The sequence below is a fragment of the Amblyraja radiata genome, chromosome 8 (assembly GCF_010909765.2).
Source record: "Amblyraja radiata isolate CabotCenter1 chromosome 8, sAmbRad1.1.pri, whole genome shotgun sequence".
Lineage (NCBI taxonomy): Eukaryota > Metazoa > Chordata > Chondrichthyes > Rajiformes > Rajidae > Amblyraja > Amblyraja radiata.
This window is the reverse complement of record NC_045963.1, coordinates 24,368,460-24,390,923: the sequence shown is the minus strand read 5'-3', so window position 1 is coordinate 24,390,923 and position 22,464 is coordinate 24,368,460. Positions and strand designations below refer to the sequence as shown.

The window sequence follows — 22,464 nt, the reverse complement described above, 5'->3', positions numbered from 1 at the left end:
TTACACTAATCTTAAAGAAACCTGGTCTTGATCCCTACTCTCTCATTAACTACCGCCCAATCTCAAACCTCCCCTTTCTTTCAAAAACCCTGGAGCGTATCCTTGTGTCGCAACTTCATTCCCACCTCCTTGCGTATAACCTACTTGAACCCCTCCAATCTGGCTTTCGCCCCCTCCATAGCACAGAAACTGCTCTCCTCAAAGTCCTCAACAACCTCCTCACCTCTGCTGACACTGGTTCCCTCAACATCCTCATCGACCCGAGCGCAGCCTTCGATACAGTGAACCATAACATCCTGCTCACCAGACTCAAAGACCTCGGCATTGAAGGCTCTGCACTCAGCTGGCTCCGTTCCTACCTTCATCTCTCTCCACAACCACACCTCTGCTACAGCCACAGTCACTCGAGGCGTTCCCCAAGGCTCCGTACTCAGCCCCCTCCTCTTCATCATCTACATCCTCCCCCTTGGTCAGATACTCCGCCACTTCAACCTGGACTTCCACTGTTACGCTGATGACACCCAGATCTACCTTGGCACCAAATCCCCCCACAACCGCCCCCTCTCCCATATCAACTCGTGTTTGTCAGCTATAAAAACCTGGATTCAACATAATTTCCTCAAACTCAACAGCGATAAGACAGAATTCCTCCTCATAGGCTCCAAAGCCACACTCAGCAAAATCAATAACCCCACTCTCACCATCGATGGCACCACTGTCTCCCCATCTCCCCAGGCCCGCAACCTTGGCGTGATCTTTGATTCCACCCTCTCCCTTGAGCCTCACATCCGCCATGTCATTAAAACCTCCTTCTTTCATCTCCGCAACATCGCCAAACTCAGACACTCTCTCACACCGTCCGCTGCTGAAAGACTCATCCATGCCTTCATCTCCTCCCGACTGGACTATTGCAACTCCTTCTCCTTGGCATCAGCTCCACCTACATCAACCGACTCCAACTGGTCCAGAACGCAGCCGCCCGACTCATCACCCACACCAAATCCTGGCTTCACATCACTCCAGTCCTCAAACGACTTCACTGGCTTCCCATCTCCCACCGGATCACCTACAAAATCCTGATCCTCACCTACAAAGCCCTCCACCATCTGGCCCCCCCATATCTCACTGACCTCCTCTCCCCCTACCAACCCTCACGGTCCCTCAGATCCACATCAGCCGGTCTCCTCTCCATCCACAAGTCTAACCTCCCCAGTTTTGGGGACAGAGCCTTCTCCAGGGCAGCTCCCAGGCTCTGGAACTCCCTCCCCCAACGGATCCGCAATTCCGTGTCCCTCACCATCTTCCAGTCCCGCCTCAAGACCCATCTCTTCACCTCTGCCTATCCTTAGCCCCACGTCCCCCTCCCTTTCATCTGTGCATTAACTGCCTCATATTGTTTTGTATTGAATTCTGTCTTTACTTTGTGTACTAATGTCTTTACTATTTATTTCATTCCCCTTACATGTTTTTCCTCTACCTGCTAAATTTTTGAAAGGTGTCCTTGAGACTCTTGAAAGGCGCCCATAAATTAAATTTATTATTATTATAACCATTTTGCAGAGTAATCAGTTTTATCTATCACTACACCACTTTAGTGTAGTATGGTAGAGATACCATACCTCTAGAAGGATACTAGAGGAAGAGAACTCGTTACCGTTTTATTTTAACCTTCGTACAGGTAGTTTAATTTCCTTACAGAGAACAAAGTTTAACTGATTACGAATGCAAGCAGCACCAACAAATTCAAAGTGACTGCAGACTTAAGAGTGAGCATGCAGAATATCTAAGTCACTCAAGTTTAACAGCAGTTGTACATCCACTGGCTTCCCTTTATTCACAGAACTTGCTACCTCTTCATAGTCATCACAGAAGACACATTACTGAGTATGTTTGTCTTTAAATTTTACGTTTCAATTGTGCATTCTGTGCTCACATGGCTCAGTTACTAACATGTTGAAATCGCTTTGTTAGCACTGCCATTAGTAGACAACTTGCTATTCACAAAAATGGAAAATGCTTGAGATGAGCCAGCAGTTGCAGGGAGAATGGGAAGGGTTAACATTTCAGATCATCGACTCTAATTAATGCAGCAACGTAAAACATGTTTCGCTCTCACAGATGCCATCTGACCTCTGATATTTCCACAATATTGTCACTATTTTAGAACTCCAGCATCTTAAATTTATTCTTCCTCAGTTTTTGGCACTAATTGTTAGTAAAAATAAATCAGTTATTCAAAACCATAAAATTTCCAGTCTGAAGAAGGGACTCGACCTGAAACGTCACATATTCCTTCTCTCCAGAGATGCTGCCTGTCCCACTGAGTTACTCCAGCATTTTGTGTCTATCTTCAGTGTAAACCAGCATCTGCTGTTCCTTCTGACAAAATTCCCATTGTTGATCAATTCAGTTGATAGAGCTAGACATACCTTTAAGCTCCATTTACAGTCAAGTCAAGTCAAGAGAGTTTATTGTCATGTGTCCCAGATATGACAATGAAATTCTTGCTTGCTGCAGCACAACAGAGTATTGTAAGCAAAAATACAGATCAGTTCTGTTCAATATACACATAAATAAGCAGATAAAGTCTGTTTGTTGGCAAGTTTAATAGCCTGATGGCTGTGGGGAAGTAGCTGTTCCTGAACCTGGATGTAACAGATTTCAAGCTCCTGTACCTTCTGCCCAATGGTAGTGGAGAGATGAGTGTGTGGCCAGGATGGTGTGGGTCCTTGATGATGTTGGCTGCCTTTTTGAGGCAGTGACTGCGATAGATCCCTTCGATGGTGGGGAGGTCAGAGCCGATGATGGACTGGGCAGTGGTCACAACTTTCTGCATCCTTTTCCGCTCCTGGACCCTCAGGGTTGCCGGACCAAGCCACGATGCAACCAGTCAGCATGCTCTCTACTGTGCACCTGTAGAAGTTCGAGAGAGTCCTCTTTGACATGCCGACTATCCGTAGTCTTCTCAGGAAGTAGAGGCGCCGATGTGCTTTCTCTGATGTGCTTTCTTTATGATTGCATCAGTGTGCTGGGACCAAGAAAGATCTTCGGAAATGTGCACGCCCAGGAATTTGAAGTTCTTGACCCTTTCCACCATTGTCCCGTTGATATAAACAGGATTGTGGGTCCCAATCCTATCCCTTCCACAGTCCACAATCAGTTCCTTGGTTTTGCTGGTGTTGAGAGCCAGGTTATTGTGTTGGCACCATTTGGTCAATCGGTCGATCTCACTTCTATACTCTGACTTGGCCCCATCAGTGATTCGTCCCACAAGTGGTGTCGTCGGCGATCTTGATGATGGAGTTTGCACTATGTCCGACTACGCAGTCATGAGTATAGAGTGAGTAAAGCAGAGGGCTGAGCACGCAGCCTTGAGGTGCTCCCGTGCTGATTGTTATCGAGGATGACACATTTCCACCAATACGGACAGACTGTGGTTTATGGATGAGGAAGTCGAGGATCCAATTGCAGAGGGATACGCAGAGACCCAGTTCTGCGAGCTTGGTAACCAGCTTGGAGGGGATGATTGTATTAAATGCCGAGCTGTAGTCAATGAATAACAGCCTGACATATGAGTTTTTGTTGTCCAAGTGGTCCAGAGCAGAGTGGAGAGCCAGTGAGATCGCATCCACCGTTGATTTGTTACGGCGGAAAGCGAACTGCAGTGGGTCGAGGTTCTTGTTGAGGTAAGAGTTGATATGCGCGATAATCAACCTCTCAAAGCACTTCGTCACCACAGACGTTAGTGCCACTGGTCGATAGTCATTGAGGCACATCACCTTGCTCTTCTTGGGCACTGGGATAATTGATGCCCTTTTAAAGCAGATGGGAACCTCAGACCTCAGAAGTGAGAGGTTGAAAATGTCCATAAAAACTCCAGCCAGTTGGTCTGCACAGGTTTTTAGAACACTACTGGGTATACCATCAGGTCCAGGTGCTTTTCGAAGGTTCACCCCCCTGAAGGATCTTCTGATATCGTGCGTAAAACGCATTGAGCTCGTCAGGGAGTGATGCTTCGCTGACAATTGAGCTGCCTCCTGATTTCGCATTATAGGAGATGATGGCATTCAAGCCCCACCACAGTTGCCGAACATCCGTTTCATCCTCCAGCTTGGAGCTGAAGTCCCTTTTGGCTTTTTTGATGGCCTTAAGCCTGTCCCACTTACTTGTCGTTGGCACGCTAATTACGCGACCTCATCGTCGCGTTGAGGCGCGACGGTCCCGTGAGAATCGCGCGCATCATCATGCGCCCTTACAGCCGTTTGGAGCGCGTGACGTCATTTGAAGATGGACACAAAATGCAGGAGTAACTCAGCAGGACCAGCAGCATCTCTGGAGAGAGGCAATGGATGATGTTTCATGTCGAGAATCTTCTTCAGTCTGAAAGAAGGGTCTTGACCGAAACGTCATCCAACGAATGCAACAAAATTTCGTTCAGACCGCAAGGTCTGAATGACAATAAAGGCTACTGACTTTTGACTTTGATCCATTCCTTCTCTCCAGAGATGCTGGCGGTCCCGCTGAGTTACTCCTGCATTTTGTGTCTATCTTCAATTTTCTTGACCCGCTCTGGGAGTAGAAGTAGGAGCGGATCCGGATCCGCAACGGCCGTGAGCCCCAGGCTGAGTTCGACGATCGTTTGCCTGCTTCTGCTGCTGTTGGAGGTGAGACGTTGCGTTGCGCCAGGGTCTTGGGCCTGTCCCACTTTGGCCTTCAGTTACGCGACAGGCCGGTGGCACGCGAAGATTTCGTGCAGGACGAAGTCCACACTCCTCCATGTGCCCGTATCTGCGCTTACCATGCGCTACCCACACGCTAGCAGGTCATGGCGCGCGAAAGACAGCCAAGTGGGACAGGCCCTTTACCAAGGTCATATCTGAACTTTTTGTAGACCTCTGTGTCTCCAGACCTGAATGCCTGGGATCTAGACTTCAGAAGAGTGCGGATCTCATGGTTCATCCAAGGCTTCTGGTTAGGAAACACTCGGAAGGTTTTTTGGGATGCAGTCCACCACACATTTCTTTATGAAGTCTGTAACGACTGTGGCGTATTCGTTCAGGTCCATTGCAGAGTCCCTGAACATTGCCCAATCTACAGACTCCAAACAGTCCTGGAGTTGTTCCTCTGCCGCCCCCCCCCCCGACCAGCTCTGAACAGTCCTCACCTCAGGGGGTGCGCTCTTCAATTGCTGCCTGTAGGCAGGAAGAATCAGCACTGCAGTATGGTCGGATTTACCAAAGTGAGGGCGAGGGATAGAGCGATAGGCGTCTTTGATGGTCGTGTAGCAGTGGTCGAGGCTGTTTGGTCCTCTGGTGCTGCAGGAGATATGTTGGTAGAAGTTAGGGAGCGATTTCTTAAGGTTAGCTTTGTTGAAGTTTCCGGCTACGGTGGTAAATGCCTCCGGGTAAGCCGTCTGGTGCTTGTTGACCAAGGCGTGCAGCTCCCCCAGTGCCAGATGGCCATCAGCCTGGGGAGGGATGTAGACCGTCGTCAGGATGATGGAAGTGAATTCCGTTGGTAGGTAGAAGGGACGGCACTTCACCGCCAGGTGTTCCAGGGTGCGGGTAGCAGGAGTTGGATAGGACCGCCACGTCTGAGCACCACGCAGATGCCAGTGTACGGTCCATGCGATGGATGGAGAAAGCTTCAGGCTGGACTGCTGAGTCTGGGGAGCTGGGGTGAGCCATGTCTCTGTGAAACAGAACACAGAGCATTCACTCAGCTCCCTTTGGTAAAGCAGCCTTGCCTTTAAGTCCGCCATTTTATTTTCAAGGGACTGTACATTGGCCAGTGGGATGGTAGGGAGAGGGGGTCGAAGTCCCCTGCACTTCAGTCTGACCTGAAGTCCTGCCCGTCAGCCACGTTTCCGGACACAATGGAGGCCTCTCCGTTGTTTCCAGGTACTGTACCTGCTGTTTCTGCGAGCCTGCGCTGGAACGGGGATTCCCTCACAGTCGGCAGCTCCAGCTCCTTTACGATTGGGGATTCCCTCACAGATGGCAGCTTGAGCTCCGTTGCTCCTGGGAAATCCCGCTCGTCGGAGGGATTCCTGGTGTTTCCAGGTACAGTATGTGTGTTTCCCGGTCGGGTGGGATTCTCTCCAGCAATCCAGGGAACGCTTGCAGTCGGAGGCTCCCGCAGCTGCGGGAGATCGCGAAATCGCTAGTGCCTTCAGATGCACCAGCAGCTTGTCCGTTACGGCCGTTTTTCTGATCCAGGTAAGTTGATTGTAGCTGTAAATCATCCTCTTCTGTTGGGCTGCTGGCAAAATGTCGCCGCAGGTAGGCGCCATATTTGGTGCCTGGCATTATCAGACCATTTCTTTAGCTTAGAACCCATAAAACTAAACATGGAAATAAATGTTCTTTTTGAATAAGTAACGTCTATGAATGCTTAACTTCTCACCTGACAACACATTTGCCCATGAGATGCCACTGTCAAACCAAATATCCAAGATATCCTCTCCCTTGACATAATTTGACACATCAGAGCCTCCACTCTGCAGAAACAAAAACATGACATAATTTAGTCAATGAAAAAACATTTATATACCAAATGACAATGAATTCCTGTACAATTAATTAGCTGTCAGGTTGTTTATTTATTTATTATGACGTAAGATATTAATTCCCTCAGGTCAATGCGGCTCATCAGTCACATTACCCTTCTCCTCGTTTCCTTACATCCTGCAACTTATTTTATTGCACATCTGTAATCTCTCTTTTGATTACAAAAATAAGGTAATTAACAATAGCTGATTAATCTATCGTCGGATGGTTGTGGAAACTGACGAATCTGGCCCAAATAAGCAAAGGGGGAATGTGCAAACTCCAAGCAGACAGCAAGCAACGACAACCAAAAATTGCAGCAAGATCTTGATCAGTTGGCCAGGTGAGTTGCGGATTGGTTAATTAAGTTTAATACAGATAGGTGCAAGGTGTTGCATTTTGGAAAGTCACTCCAGCATCGGACCTACATAGTAGTCACGGCCCTATACAGCAGGGCTCTAGGGATTGTTGTAGAGCAGAGGGATCTAGGAGTGCTGGCACAGTTTCTTGGAAGTGGCGTCACAGATTTGAAGAGCTGTGTTCAATTTTGGTCACCCTGTTATAAGAAAGATGTTGTTATTCAATTTACCGAAATGTTGCCAGTACTCGTAGGCGTGAGCTATAGGGAGAGGTAGAGCAGGCTGGGACTTTATTCCTTTGAGTGCAGGAGGATGAGGAGTGATCTTATAGAGGTGTACAAGATCATAAGGGAAATAAATAGGGTAGATGTACAGTCTTTTACCAATAGTTTTACCCCCATGTTTTTCAATCTACTTGGACCTTCCCAGAAGATTTCACGATCCCAAATAAATGCACCCACCATCTCACCTACCACCATTTCTTTTTTAAACTTCTGCTAGTTTTCAGCCTTTTCTTTGGTGACAATGATTGTTAAATTCTTCCCCTTTTACCCAACCACCTGAATATTTGTCTAATTGGGATGCATTTGGTATCATCTACCATGAAGACAGAAACAAAACATTTGTTCAAAGTTTTTGCCATTTTCCTGTTTTCCATAAATCTTAGATTCATCTTCCAAGGAATCAATATTAACCGTACTTGTGTACAAACCATCTGATTCTACCTGAGATAAAACCATAAGACATAAGAGCAGAATTAGGCCATTCGGCCCATTGAGTTTACTCTGCCATTCAATGATAGTTGATATTTTCCCCCCTCAGTTCCATTCTCCTACCTTCTCTCAGTATCATTTGACACCCTATATGTCAAGAACCTATCAATCTCCGCTTTAAAAATAGCCAATGTCTTGGCCTCCACAGCCATCTGTGGCAATGAATTCCACAGATTCACCATCCTCTAGCTAAAGAGATTCCTCATCTCCATTCTAAAAGTACATCCTTTCATTCCGAGGCTCTGCCCTCTGCCAATCAGTGGGCCAGGACACTCCCGACATGCAGGCCCGTCTCGCGCGCCGCGGCCAGATGTCAGAGGAAGACTCGTCCACCGTAGACCGATGATGGAAGTTCCACTCGGTAGGCCCGGTTCACCCGTTGTGATCTCCCAGTAAGCCCCGAGCCACCAGCATTTCCGGAAACCGTACTGCCGAGAGCAAGGATGTACTGAGAGAGAAAGACCGGTAGAGAGCAATGGGGAGGATCCTTCCTCAGATATGGGGCCCAAAACAGCTCACAATATTCTAAATATGGCCTCACCCGCACCTTATGAAGCCTCAGCTTTACATCCTTGCTTTTATATTCTATAGTGCCCTCCATAATATTTCAGACAAAGACCCATCATTTATTTATTTGCCTCTGTACTCCACAATTTGATTTGTAATAGAAAAAAAAATCACGTGTGGATAAAGTGCACATTGTCAGATTTTATTAAAGACCATTTTTATACATTTTGGTTTCATCATGTAGAAATTACAGCTGTGTTTATACATAGTTTGGGAAACATGGCTTCACAGGCGTTTGTTGCTCAGGTGTGTTTAACTGCCTCCTTAATGCAGGTATAAGAGTGCTCTCAGCACCTAGTCTTTCCTCCAATCTTTCCATCACCTTTGGAAACTTGTATTGCTGTTTATCAACATGAGGACCAAAGTTGTGCCAATGAAAGTCAAAGAAGCCATTATGAGACTGAGAAACAAGAATAAAACTGTTGAGACATAAGCCAAACCTTAGGCTTACCAAAATCAACTGTTTGGAACATCATTAAAAAGAAAGAGAGCACTGGTAAGCTTACTAATCACAAAGGAACTGGCAGGCCAAGGAAGACCTCCACAGCTGATGACAGCAGAATTCTCTCTATAACAAAGAAAAATCCCCAAACACCTGTGCGACAGATCAGAAACACTCTTCAGGTGTGGATTTGTCAATGACCACTGTCCGCAGAAGACTTCATGAACAGAAATACAGAGGCTACACTGCAAGATGCAAACCACTGGTTAGCCACAAAAATAGGATGGCCGGGTTACAGTTTGCCAAGAAGTACTTAAAAGAGCAACCACAGTTCTGAAAAAAGGTCTTGTGGACAGATGAGACGAAGATTAACTTATATCAAAGTGATGGCAAGAGCAAAGTATGGAGGAGAGAAGGAACTGCCCAAAATCCAAAGCATACCACCTTATCTGTGAAGCACGGTGGTAGGTGTGTTATGGCCTGGGCATGTATGGCTGCTGAAGGTACTGGCTCACTTATCTTCATTGATGATCCAACTGCTGATGGTAGTAGCATAATGAATTCTGAAGTGTATAGACACATCCTATCTGCTCAAGTTCAAACAAATGCCTCAAAACACATTGGCCGGTGGTTCATTCTACAGCAAGCCAATGATCCCAAACATACTGCTAAAGCAATAAAGGAGTTTTTTAAAGCTAAAAAATGGTTAATTCTTGAGTGGCCAAGGCAATCACCCAATCTGAACTCAATTGAGCATGCCTTTTATATGCTGAAGAGAAAACTGAAGGGTACTAGCCCCCAAAACAAGCATTAGCTAAAGATGGCTGCAATTCAGGCCTGGCAGAGCTTCACCAGAGAAGACACACAGCAACTGGTGATGTCCATGAATCACAGACTTCAAGTAGTCATTGCATGCAAAGGATATACAACAAAATACTAAACATGACTACTTTAATATACATGACATTGCCGTCGCAAACATTATGGTGCCCTGAAATGGGGGGGACTATGTATAAACATTGCTGTAATTTCTACATGGTGAAACCAAAATGTATAAAAAATGGCCTTTATTAAAATCTGACAATGTGCACTTTAACCACATGTGATTTTTTCTATTACAAATCTCAAATTGTGGAGTACAGAGGCAAATAAATAAATGATGGGTCTTTATCCAAAACATTATGGAGGGCACTGTTGTCCTCTTGAAATGAATGCTGGCATTACATTGCATTTGCCTTCCTCAACCTGCAAATTAAAACCTGAAGAAGGGTCTTGACCCGATACATCACCTATTCCTTTTCTCCAGAGATGCAGCCTGACCCGCCGAGTTACTCCAGCTTTTGTGTCTATCTTCAACCTGCAAATTAGCCTTTTGGGAATCCTGTATCAGCATTCCCAAATCCCTTTGCACTTCTATGCCGTTACTTTTTCTACCAAAGTGCATGACTGCACACTCTGCTATGCTGTATTCCATTTGCTACTGTGTGCACTCTCCCAACCTGTCCAAGTCCTTCTGCAGACTACCATTTTCCTCAACACTACCTGCGCCTCCACCTATCTTTATATCATCTACAAACATTGCTGCAAACATAGTCATCAAGTAGTTTGATGAAGTCAGCAGTCAATGTGCGATGTAGAAATTGCAGATGCTCATTTACCAAGGAAAGTTAAAAAATTGAGTATCTCAGCAGGTCAAGCAATATCTCTGGAGAAAATGGATAGGTGACATTTCGGATCAGGATCCTTCAATTGCAATGTTGTACAGGGAACTATAATTCTGATAAATTACCTGCTTTCACTAAAAGTTGTTGCAGTTTCTGTCATAATTTCTGGTTACTCTGCTCTTTAAACTTATCAGAATAAATTGACTTGCTCTACAATCAACTGTTTGCCATGAGCCCAATCAGATGCCCCACCCTGTTCGGTCTCCAACTTGCTTGTTGACATTGTGTTATCAGTGAACATGTTTTGTCATAAGGAAAAAACTGAGTTAGGAAAATATCTAGTAAAAGAAGCAGGCATTAAATACTCAGAGCAAGCAAAGAGACAGAGTTTACAGACTAAGTTCTAGAGCGGTATTGAACTTTAATATTAAAACAAAATTGTCTTGGATAAACACTACTGATAACACTTTCAGTATCTTGCTAGCAGGAAGAGGTAAGCTAACAGTGGGAACATGTTTGAAGAAAATGTTAGAAAGCAATAATAGATGGAATATGGAAAACAAAGCCAACCTAAAGTCAGCAGACAGCCTGAGGAAATGAACAGAAGGACACCATGCAGTCAATCTTGCCTGGGGCAGTCAAAAAGAGAAAACTAATCAGCATAGTTCTGGCCGTCCAACTCCAGGGCTGTAGCCTCGCAGGTCCTGTCTCGCTGAACGTGGTGGGTGGTTTCTGCTTTATCTACTGTAACAGGCAGCAGGTTCCAAACAGAAACCTATCCCTGATTGAAAACTGTTTCATAATTCTACCAGTTTCTTTAAATCTTTACCACTGACTTTTAACCTCTCTGAGGGAAATGGCTTCTTCCTGTTTACTTAATCCAGTCATTTCATTTTGAAGAACGGTACCAACCCGAAACGTCACACATCCATTCTTTCATTAGATGCTACCTAACCTGCTGAATTATTCCAGTATTTTGTGTTTTACTTAAGATTCTTGAGCCTCTCCTCATAAATGAATACATTTCAGTTAAGACTCACCTCAACTGTCGCTACTCAAATATAACAATTCTAGCATATCAAATTCCTCATAGCTTTCATGTTCAAGTTTTGGCAATGTCCTTATAAATTTTCTCTGCTCCCACTAACGGCCTAAATAGTACTATTTTGAGTTCAACATAACCGCCCTGCTTTTATATTCTATGTCTCAGCTAATAATAAAAATATTCTGTGTGCATCATAACTACTTTTAATAAGTTACAAACCTTTACCTCAAGATTCCTTAATTTCTCCAAATCATACTATATCCTTCTATTAACTGTATACTCCCTTATTATGTTGCACCTTCCCAATGTATCAGTCACACTTCTCTGCAATAAATTCCATTTGCCACTTCTCTGCCTGATATACTACACCATCCTGCACTCTAAAACTTTCTTCGTCATCAATATGCAACCAATTTTTTGTCACCTATAAACTTCTTTATCATTTTCCTTGCATTTAAGTCTAGGCCATCAACATATACAGGTCCACCACCGATTTCGGGCAACTGGTGGTCTGGCACCTTCTTTAATCTGGACAAAATGACAAGAGCGCACTTGAAATCCCCCCCAGATGTCCCCCAGAAAATGTGGCACCTAGACCGCATGATGCTACCGATCCGACCCTCATTGGGACTTGAGGGATACTCGTTGACTGGCGGCCATGCAAGAAATGCAGATTTTGATGCAAAATTATTTTTTTATTTAATATTTGTTTTACCTATGTTTCTAGCATTGCTTTAGAGACAGAGAGTTGTGAATCTGTGGAATTCACAGAAGGCAGTGGAGGCCAATTCACTGGATGTTTTCAAGAGAGAGTTAGATTTAGCTCTTAGGGCTAAAGGAATCAAGGGATATGGGGGGAAAGCAGGAATGGGGTACTGATTGTAGATGATCAGCCATGACCATATTGAATGGTCGAAGGGCCGAATGGCCTACTCCTGCACCTATTTTTCTACGTTTCTAAGTCAATGACTGAGATAAATCACTGGTATTCTCTACCCTATATGCTGCATGTTTTCAGTAATTGAGGAGACGTATGGACAAGAGATTAAAAATGATGGAAATCACAGAATATTGGGATCATGTGAGAATGTGAGTTTGTGAACAAGCTATCATCGCAGGGATTGGCATGGCAGACTCAAGCGTTACATGGCAGCACAGTGGTAGAGATGCTGCCTTACAATGCCAGAGACCAGGGTTCAATCCTGACTCTGGGTGCTGTCTGTATGGAGTGTGTACATTCTCCTCGTGAACCCTTACGGGTTTTCTCCGAGAGCTCCGTTTCCTGCCACATTTCAAGGACATGCAGGTTTTGTACATAAATTGTCCCTTGTGTGTATAAAACTGGTGTATGGGTGATCGTTGGTCTGCGTGGATCGTTGGTGGGCCAAAGAGCCTACCTTCTCGCTGTATCTCTAAACTATACTACACTACATACCCTCTCCTGTTTCCATGGTTCTGCAAGCATGTTTTGTCAGTAAGATGCAGGATTTTCAGTGGGTTTTCCCTCATCAAATTATTATTTTCGTGGAAATAATCTACTACTAAAAAAGCACCTACATTTAAAAAAAAAAATACTTTGTATAGATTGAACAGTTTATTTGCCAATGTTAGGTGACTATAAACCAAGCAAAGTAAGTGTAACATGTCTAATACTAATTTCATTTTAAATTCTCATGAGTTTCTTATTAAATAACATTTAAATAATTTACAAATATAATGTAAGACATTTCCATTCAAGACACTGCATAGTCACTGCGACTTTTATATATTTTGTTGCAATGTGAGTGAGATTATGACCTCTAAACAATACTACCTTTATTAAAATTTCCTTTGTCAAGAGTTGGTCCAAAGGTAGAGTCCACCAACAGTCCGTACCATGTTCTTTCATCAGATTGATGAGGTGATCCCTTGTGTATCTGCATGGAAACAGTTACATCTGAGTAATGTGGGCAACATTATTGACAAGCAATTAGATAACTATTAAGCATAATTCAAAAGCACTTCTGTACTTATTCCAGCTTTAGACAAGTCTCTACACTTGATTTAACTGCAGTGATATTAGACAGGATGCTACGTTACGCAATTAGTTTGAATGGCTGCTATGCAATTCCAATACACAATAGAATCTTTGCACACTGTATACATTGGGCAGTCTGCCTAAACTGACATTAGTCATTACTTTCAGTAGAGATGTAAAAGAACATGGCAAGTCTCTGCCACATCCTCATAAAAAGCAACCCAATTCACAAAAGGCACGTTGCAACTCCTTAAAGCATTACTCACTTCATCACCACTTTTATTTTATTTTCAGTTTCCAAAATAATGTTCAGAAAAACAAATGCATCTTTAATTGATAGAACATAAAATTTAACAAACTACAAATACTGAAACTCAATTGACAAAAGGCATAGCAACAAACCAAAAGGGAAAGAGAAGTATTGATTGTATACCTCTTCCTCTGCACACCCTTTGCATAAAGTTCTTTTCCCGTTGCCAATTTTTATACAAAGAGCAGAGTGCCATAACTTCGTACATGAAATGCTTTAACACTCTCAACAATATTGATCAAATAGTTTGTTTCCATGACAACTAAAAACCAATCATACCAAACAAGTAATTTCTAAGAGTATCTGGACCTCCACATCAACACAGCAGGCAACATTTGCCATTAACAATGAGAAAATAATTACACCGTAAGCATCAATGCTTTCAGAGTAATGGCTTCAGAGTAACACCTTAATAAGTATTTTTGAAACATCCTTAGTTTCATTCACTCACTAATCATCACCACGTTCCTTCTCTAATGTACAAGGAATTTCATAGCACGTTGGTGTGTATCACAATAAACTAATATGAATCTAATAAGGATTTTTATTAATTACTCAATTTCACATTTGGTTTCCGTGTCTTCCCACTATTCTGAATCAATTTTGATTAAATCTTATAAAATTGTAAAGTCAATGAAAGGTAACAATTTTGTCCGTTTTTGACCCCTGGAACCGTTTATTCCGAATTCTCAATTAAAAATAAAAAGGACGTTTTAAAAAAATAAAAAGGTCCTTTCATACTGTAAAATGTACTTTTTGGTTTTGATTAATGGAATTACTATAATGGAAATAAGCCAAAATGCATTTCAAATAACTCCCATCAAAATATTTGAAATCATGCTAGTTGCATTGGGTGTACAAAGTTATTAAATATTTGCAGCATGGATAATCATTAACTCACATTTATTAACTTCCACATCGGCCAAAGGTTCATAGTGCTATGTTTAAAAGAGGAAAAAGGGAAATTTCTTTTTGTCACTTTTCATTTGACACAAATTCCAGAACAATGCCTGAAGCTGAGAAAACGCAGATTAGAGCTTTCTCTCTCTCATCCTTGCGATGAGAACATTGCCAGGAAGGCTGGCATTTGTCATCTCACTCTAGCAGATCTGAGCAATTTGCTGCAACTTGCAAGATCACTTCAGAAGCAGCCATGAGTCTACACATGGTGGATGACGACAGTGAAGTAAACCTAGACCAGGTAAGGATCGCAGATTTTATATCCTAAAAGAACACTGGTAACCAAATTAGTTTTTTTTAAATAACCACCAACAATTTTACTAACACCATTTAAAAAAAAAAATGATTTGCTAACTAATTCTTAAGCTGGGTTCAGACCCTCAAACTGTTATAGTTTTGTGTTTGTTGGGAGTAATTCAGCAAGTTTAAAAGTAAATGAATTTTTCCAGCAAACAATAATTTGATCAATGTTTCACTTAACAAATTATGTCAATACGCTGACTAATTCTACTTGCAGATCAGATAAAATATTTTGCTCATTTCCTCACCCCCTCGTCCACTGGTGGAACAATAATACTTTGCCTTAAAACTGAAGACTGAAAGCAGAGGTGGGTTACAGTCTCTTGAAACTATGAATGTTAGGATAAGTAAATCTAGAACTGAATAAAATGATTAAGTGTAAAATGAATGCGTTAATTTCACTGAATAGCCAGACCTGGGTCGCATCTGACCAGGCAACAGACTACCTGAACTGGCATTAAAAACAAAATATTGTTAACAAAATAATTTATCTGAAATGATTAAACTAGTTGATTGTAAAACTTTGCCTGGACTTTACAGACTATACCCAGGAGGAGTTTGTGTGACATTTACTTGGTTTCAGCAGCAAAAGGGATGAGGTAATGCAGCTACCATGACACCGACCAATAAGTGTACAAGCTGATATTGACTGTTCAGAATGCTTATCTTCTAGAGTTATCAGACACAAAGTAGCATTAGACTGATTACTTGCAGATGTACATTGGAGGTGAACATTTTACAGCTTTCCTAACAACAGGACGGGAGTAGATACAGGTGGACAAGATAACTTGAATACTTTGCCACTTCCTTTGCAGACATGCAGGTAACCACACAGATGTATTCTTCTGAAACAGCCAATAAGCTCCCAGAAAAAGTAATGAAATTTCAACCAACTAGTTTTATTTTAAATAGCATTTGAATATTTTTGTATTTTAATTGCAAATTATCATGAAATTTAACTGCATATTTGTAATTTTAAATTTCGGAAGTATTCAGAATAATCTATGGTACATTATCTACAAATGAATTTTAAGATACAATTAATTGTAGAACATGAAACATTCCTTCAAAGCTTCTTTGATTCTACAAATAATTTTCCGTAACTACATTTAAGCAGGGTGCATTGTAAGATTCTTCTCCAAATGCACTAGGGTCTGTAATACCATTTTATAATTTAATTTGGTATTTTTAAACCACTGAATATCTTTATGTGAAAGTGTTAATTTATCCTTGGCCGATTTATTGTATTTTGCCAGTGTATATTTTCCAGTCCATGTAACACCATTTATAACACCATTTAATATAGATTTGGATATAAAATTACTTTCAATCTTTACTGAGCCAAAGTCGCAAAATGTGTTGTTAATCTACACAAGATAATTAAACAATCCCAGAAGAATCTATTGCTTAAAAACAAAACAAAAAAAACAGGCTCTGCAGCCTTTTTTGGGATACAAACATTTCTATTTCGCTTACGATTATAATTAGCTTTTAGTTTGGTTATAATAAAGTAACAGAAAAATTACATTTAACTGTCAGGGAAATAAGCAATGCTTTTGTATAAGGAAATTAGACTTCCTTGCGTGTAGTTCCTTTTTGTAGAACAAATCCCATTGCCATTGCTAGAAAGTGAAAGTCACAACCCACCAAATACTTGACCCGCTAACTATTCCAGTTTTCCCAGGATATTGTCTGATTCCGTCTGAATGCCCCTATCACTTGCATGCAGACAACTCTGAACACTTATCACCTTTTATGTGAAATTCCTTCTGCCAATGTTAAAGTAATATTTTGGATTTACCTTCTCTAGGACATGCCTTAAGGTTTTGTTTTGTCTCAGCTTCGCACTGATTTTTATTTTAAACTTTTCAGAGTTGACACCCCCAAATGACCCAAGTCATTCAGAGTCCTACAAGTACCTGAAAATCAAATGTTAGATAAGCAAAAGAAAAGTAGCATTTTTTTAAAACAGTGTTCTTGCCACCGTACTATTAGAGATCAACATTTTCCATAAATAAAGCGTGTTTGATAATGTTAATTTATTTTAAAGTATTGGCAACTATTTTTCCATCACAGATCAGCATCAACAGAAGAAGAAACAGTTATACTGTTGCAGCTATGGAAGATCAGAACATTTTGAAAATGACATAACAGAAACACAAGAGAACAGCAGTGCTCATCAGGTGTAACAGCAACTCCATTTGGATAGCACTGGCTTCCAGTGGAGTCGCTGTTACTTTCGATGGGCACTTACAGATCAAGGATCCTTTCCCTGTTGAAATCATATTGTTTCTACTAAGTAATTACCGCAGTGTTATTACTAGTTTTCCGTGAGGTGAAGGTGTACAAGACTATGACCTATGAATTGACAGCCAGTGCAATAACAGATTTGCCTGTCAGTTCTATAGGCCACTATTTTGTCCATCATTCTAATACATTTCAACTTAACCAAGACAACATATTTAATACCTGTAATTTTTTTTAAAAATGTGTACAATGTATAAAATATATGAAATAATGGCACTGTAATAGATAAAACGAACTTGTTCTTATTTAAGAAAATAAAATATTTTGTGCACCTCATTGCCTAATATTGCAAATTGTACTTGATAACAGTAAAATATTTAAAAGCTCCAGTCTGAAGAAGGATCCCGACCTGGAACATTGTCTGTCCATTCGCTCCACAGATGCTGCCTGGCCCACCAAGTTTCCCCAGCACTGTTTTTGCAAATGTAAACAAACCCATACAAGTTTACTTTCACAATTGGACACAATATGGACTCAAATGAATATACTCGTCATGCTGAAAATTATGAGCTCAGCTTCGGGCCTTTGTCATCCTGAGAACACGCAAACAGAGGTTACGGGAGAGGGCAGGGAGTCTTGATCTGTGAGCTATTCCAATAACTGCACTTTTAATATAACTGCAAGTCGGCTATGTGTGACAAAGAACAGGACAATGAATTGGAGAAAAGGCCATTTTGAGAACTTGAGAATGAATGAATATCAATGAAAAGGGTGTACAGAAATATTTATAAATGTCTTTAATAGACTCCTGCAAGTATACTTGTGCTAAATTGCAGAAAAAAATGAAATAATGGCAGCATAGATGGATATAAAGGTGCATTTAAATATATGTAAAGTGGCCTGCAAAGGGTAAAAATCACAGGCAGAAATCGCAAATTAGGAGAAACAATTATTTTGTTTCTCCATTTACTTTGTTTCTCTATTTATTATAAACACATGATGGACACGATTTGGAGGTTGAGATAAGACATATTATAACAGTATATTATAAGATAAGCGAAATATTAAATAATCAAACTTAAGATAAATTCCCACATACATTATCATATCACTGTCATATCAATCCACTATCAGGGATGGCGTATCGATAAGGGTACAGAGTTTAATATAGATGTTACCAGAAGTATAGATTCTGCTGAATTGCAGGTACAAACAAAATAATAACACAATGGATGTCCAGGGCTACATATGAGGAAGAATGCACAGATTAAAATCTATTTTCTCTCGAGAAAAGAAAGCTGAAGGGTGGAAAAATAATGTTTTTCCACTTGTGAGGAAGTCACTCTTATTAGTCACCAAGAAATTCCATTGTGAATTCAGAATAATCTCTCCGGGTAAAGGATGGCAGTAAAATGGAAATCAACACCATAGACAGCGAGTGTCAAGATAGGTAATATAGGTTTATTTATGAGGAGGTAGTTTGGGCAGTATGTTGCTATAGCAGTTACTGGTTCAATCTTCATTGCAAGTTCTGTGTGAAGTTTATGCATTGTGATTCCCATGACTTTGTGGAGTTCTTTTGGGTGCCCCAGTTTCCTCCTGCTTCTGAAAGGCACACTTGTAGGTTTGCCCCTCTGTTACCCCAAAATGTAGCTCAGTTGCAAACGAACCAAAGGGGCATTAATGAGCTGAGGAAAAGAAAACATCACGGAGCTTGAAAGCAATGGGACTGATGAAATTGCTCCAGTGGGGCTCAACGTGGACCCTATGGGCTGCACAACTTCTTTCAGTGCACAGAAGGGCACTTTATGGCTGACATGGACATGTAGGCTGGAGTGTCTGTTTCCGTGCTGCAAATGTCTATGATCGGCCAAGGGGTTAAAATAGATTCACAAGCATGAAACCAGAATGCAAGATTATATTGATGAGACAAGGATAACAGACAATCTGTTCCAAAGGCGAAAAAGCTCCCACAACCATCAATTTTGGACTGACCCACATAACCTTAACCTTGGCAACAGAACATTGCAGATTACCTCTTGAACATCCATGAATTTGTATTCTAATTGCCTGTTGTAGTAATGTCTTGTTTTATTTTGCACTGTCTTGCAGAATTTGTGTGTAATTTATGTATAGCCTATGTTTCTTTGTGTTACCTGAGTCTATGTGCCTGTGATGTTGTGGCAGAAAAGGTTTTTCACTGTGCCTGTACCTCACCAGTATTATGCAAATGACAATAAACTTGAATAGTAATATACCATACCCATTCTAACTTTTTAGTGTGCACTTGCAAAGCTCTATATTGTAATTCATAAACAGAAAGTAACCAAAGGTTTAAGGAAGTCATGGAGACAGTTGACACAAAGAAATTCCAACTGCCGTGGAGCATAAATTCTAAATAACCAATCTTAGATGCAGGAACGGAGAATAAAAAGGCCAGTATTTAAGATGGTTTGCGAAGGAACATAAGTTAACAGATGAATATGATTATTAGGATTGTGAGAATTTTTAAATCCATTCCCTTTCACATGGAGAAGGAAGGAGAAAAGAACAACATACATTAGTGCAAAAGTAAGAGGTGAGAGGTTACTGATGACCACGAACATGGATCAGATTTTGGGTCATGGTATTTTGAATGGAACAAAGAGATCATGCAGGTTAAACGCTGAAGTGTTCTCTCAATAATGTAATGCAGAAGAATCATGCTATCATAATGTCATGATACCCATAAAATGTGCGCCATAGGTTTACAGATCTGGTAAATATGCTCTCCATTCTTTAAACAGAAGATTGAAGTGATCTGGATAAATATGGGTCAACTCTATTTTTATGACTGGGATTTTTACTTCCAATGCCCTTAATTAAGGGTGAAACTATGCTATTGTTTAGTTTATTAGAAAATAATCAGAACATTATATTTTGTAAGACCTACATTTTTATGTGGTTTTTAGCAAATCGATGAAAATGTACATTACACATGATAACCAAAAACTTACCGATCTTGACTTCAAAGTTCATTACATGCAGATATTATGAGTACATATGGAAAACAGAATTACAATTTGGTTGGAAAAAAAGTGTGTAGAAATTAAAGATGAATAAATCATATAAATCATAAAGATGATTCCACCCATTCCCTTAAAGATTCGAAGTGGGTGGTACTGCACATTGCAGTTCTGGGTCTACAATCAGGAATAGAGTAGGTAAATTTGATTGGGAAGGTAAATATTAAAATGGACTTATAGGGCAGAATGACCTGTGCTGCGGTGTAACTACTACATTATGACTAAGCTTAAATCTGCCACGTCAGTGAGACTAAATAATATTAAAGATTATATGTACAATAAGGTAGACAGTGAACATTCCAAAGTACAAAGCCTAAAAAGAAATTAAGGCACTAAGACGGCTCAAAGCTATTTCTACATTTAAATCAATTTTTAAGCATTTTCATGCATTTGGAGAACTACCTGCCCAATCCATCAAACTCATCTGGCTCTGCCCTTTTTCAAAGCATTGTGGAATATGAGTCATAACAAAAACATGTGCCACTGATCAAATGTCCTGTAAAGTCAGGGACGCTTCTGCACCAAGTTTCCTGCATTAACTAAAATCTAAGTCTATGCCAGGCTGCAAGATTTGTGAAGACTAACTTTTTAGAATCCTTGATCATACAGCTTGCGATTAAGATGTATTCCTGTCAGAATGTACCAAAGCATGCCGTACAATAAATCACATTTGAGACACAATGAGCATCTTCTCGGAAAACAGACATTTTGGCATAGTTTTGGCAGTACAACACAACAGTTAATTACTCAATTAAATCAAGTAACTACAGGTTGTACTACACCCTCACACAGAATGTTAAATTGCCTGGGCAGTAATCTCAACTTTATCATTCAAATTCAATTCCTACTTTCCTGTTACCCATGATAATCCATTATTACTGAGATATTTTAATGTATTTTATCATTGTTTACTTTCTTATTTTGCACACCAACAACCAGCAAATTTGTCAAACGTGATTCCCCTTTAATAAATGCCACAATGACTCTGCTTGATTATGTTAATATTTTCCAAATATTCTGCTCTTGCCTCAATCAAGCATTTCCGTAATGGTACATTTTCATCCAAATGATCTGTAGTGTCCTACTTTCTGTATCCAACTTCTCACGTTATCACATGGGCATATTTTCAAATTCACTGGGATTTCTCCAAAATCCAATGTTTTGATATATTGTAACCAATGCATCAATTTACATTAAAGCCCTTGGGTGCAGACCATCAGATTCAAATAACTTATTGGCCTCATTAGTTTCCAGAGTAATTCTTCCTTTGGTGAAAATGAAAATTTCAAATTCCTACTTTCCTGTTACCCATGATAACCCATTATTACTGAGATATTTTAATGTATTTTGCCGTAAAGTCAGATCCAAAAATACAATTAAGGATATAGGGCACTGCTCAATATCCCACTATTAACTACCCATCATATTCTCCAAGGAACCAATGCTTATCTTAGCTTCACACTTCCTTGCAGAACATCGGCTTTGGCGGCGGCGCAGCGCTGGAACGCTATTGCGGAGCGGGCGATGCCTTTCCTGGGTCGCTGCGCTGGAACTCCAGTATGCTGGGACCGCCGATAAGAACATTGTGGAGCCGCGGTTCTGTGGAGCGGCCAGCTGTGGCGCTGAACGTTACATCCCGGAGCCTGGGATCTCTTGCTGAGATCGCCAGTGTGCGGAGCTCCATCCGGCGCGGTCTGTTGGCTTGGAAGCCGAGGTCTCCGGTGGGAAGGCGGCCGTTCCTGGCACCCCAAGCCGCTGGGGGTTCTCCCGACGCCGAAGCACCATCACCCGGCGAGAACATCAGGCGCCGTGGCGGCGACTGTGGAGGCCTCAATAGGCCCGACTTTGGGTGGACAAGAGGATGGGGACTGGACTTTGTGCCTTCCCCCACAGTGGGAATCACTGTGGGGGGATGTTTTTGTGTTGAACTTCTTTTTGAATCTATGTTGTATTTTTATTAGTGTGCTGCAAGGACATCAGAATTTCCCCTGAATAAGGGGATTAATAAAGTTTAACCTAATCTAATCTAATCTTATTTTTATATACCTTGAAAGCTCTCATTCCATCTTTTATATTGTTTGCTTGTACAGGTACTTTTATCTTCCTCTTTGTAATTTTTTTAAAGTAATCTTTTGTTGGTTTCTAAATTAATTATGCCTTTTAGGTG

General features: G+C 41.2%; 1 protein-coding gene across 1 annotated transcript in view; it reads right to left on the bottom strand.

Annotated features, from left to right (window-relative positions):
• Nucleotides 1-22,464, bottom strand: part of iars2 (isoleucyl-tRNA synthetase 2, mitochondrial) — a 75,763-nt gene that overhangs the window by 25,548 nt on the left and 27,751 nt on the right. Inside the window, exons 13-14 of the mRNA XM_033025380.1 lie at nucleotides 13,212-13,314; nucleotides 6,406-6,499 (exon numbers count right to left, since the gene is read on the bottom strand). Of these exons, the coding sequence (XP_032881271.1) occupies nucleotides 6,406-6,499; nucleotides 13,212-13,314 (197 nt within the window). The remainder of the gene's footprint in view (nucleotides 1-6,405; nucleotides 6,500-13,211; nucleotides 13,315-22,464) is intronic.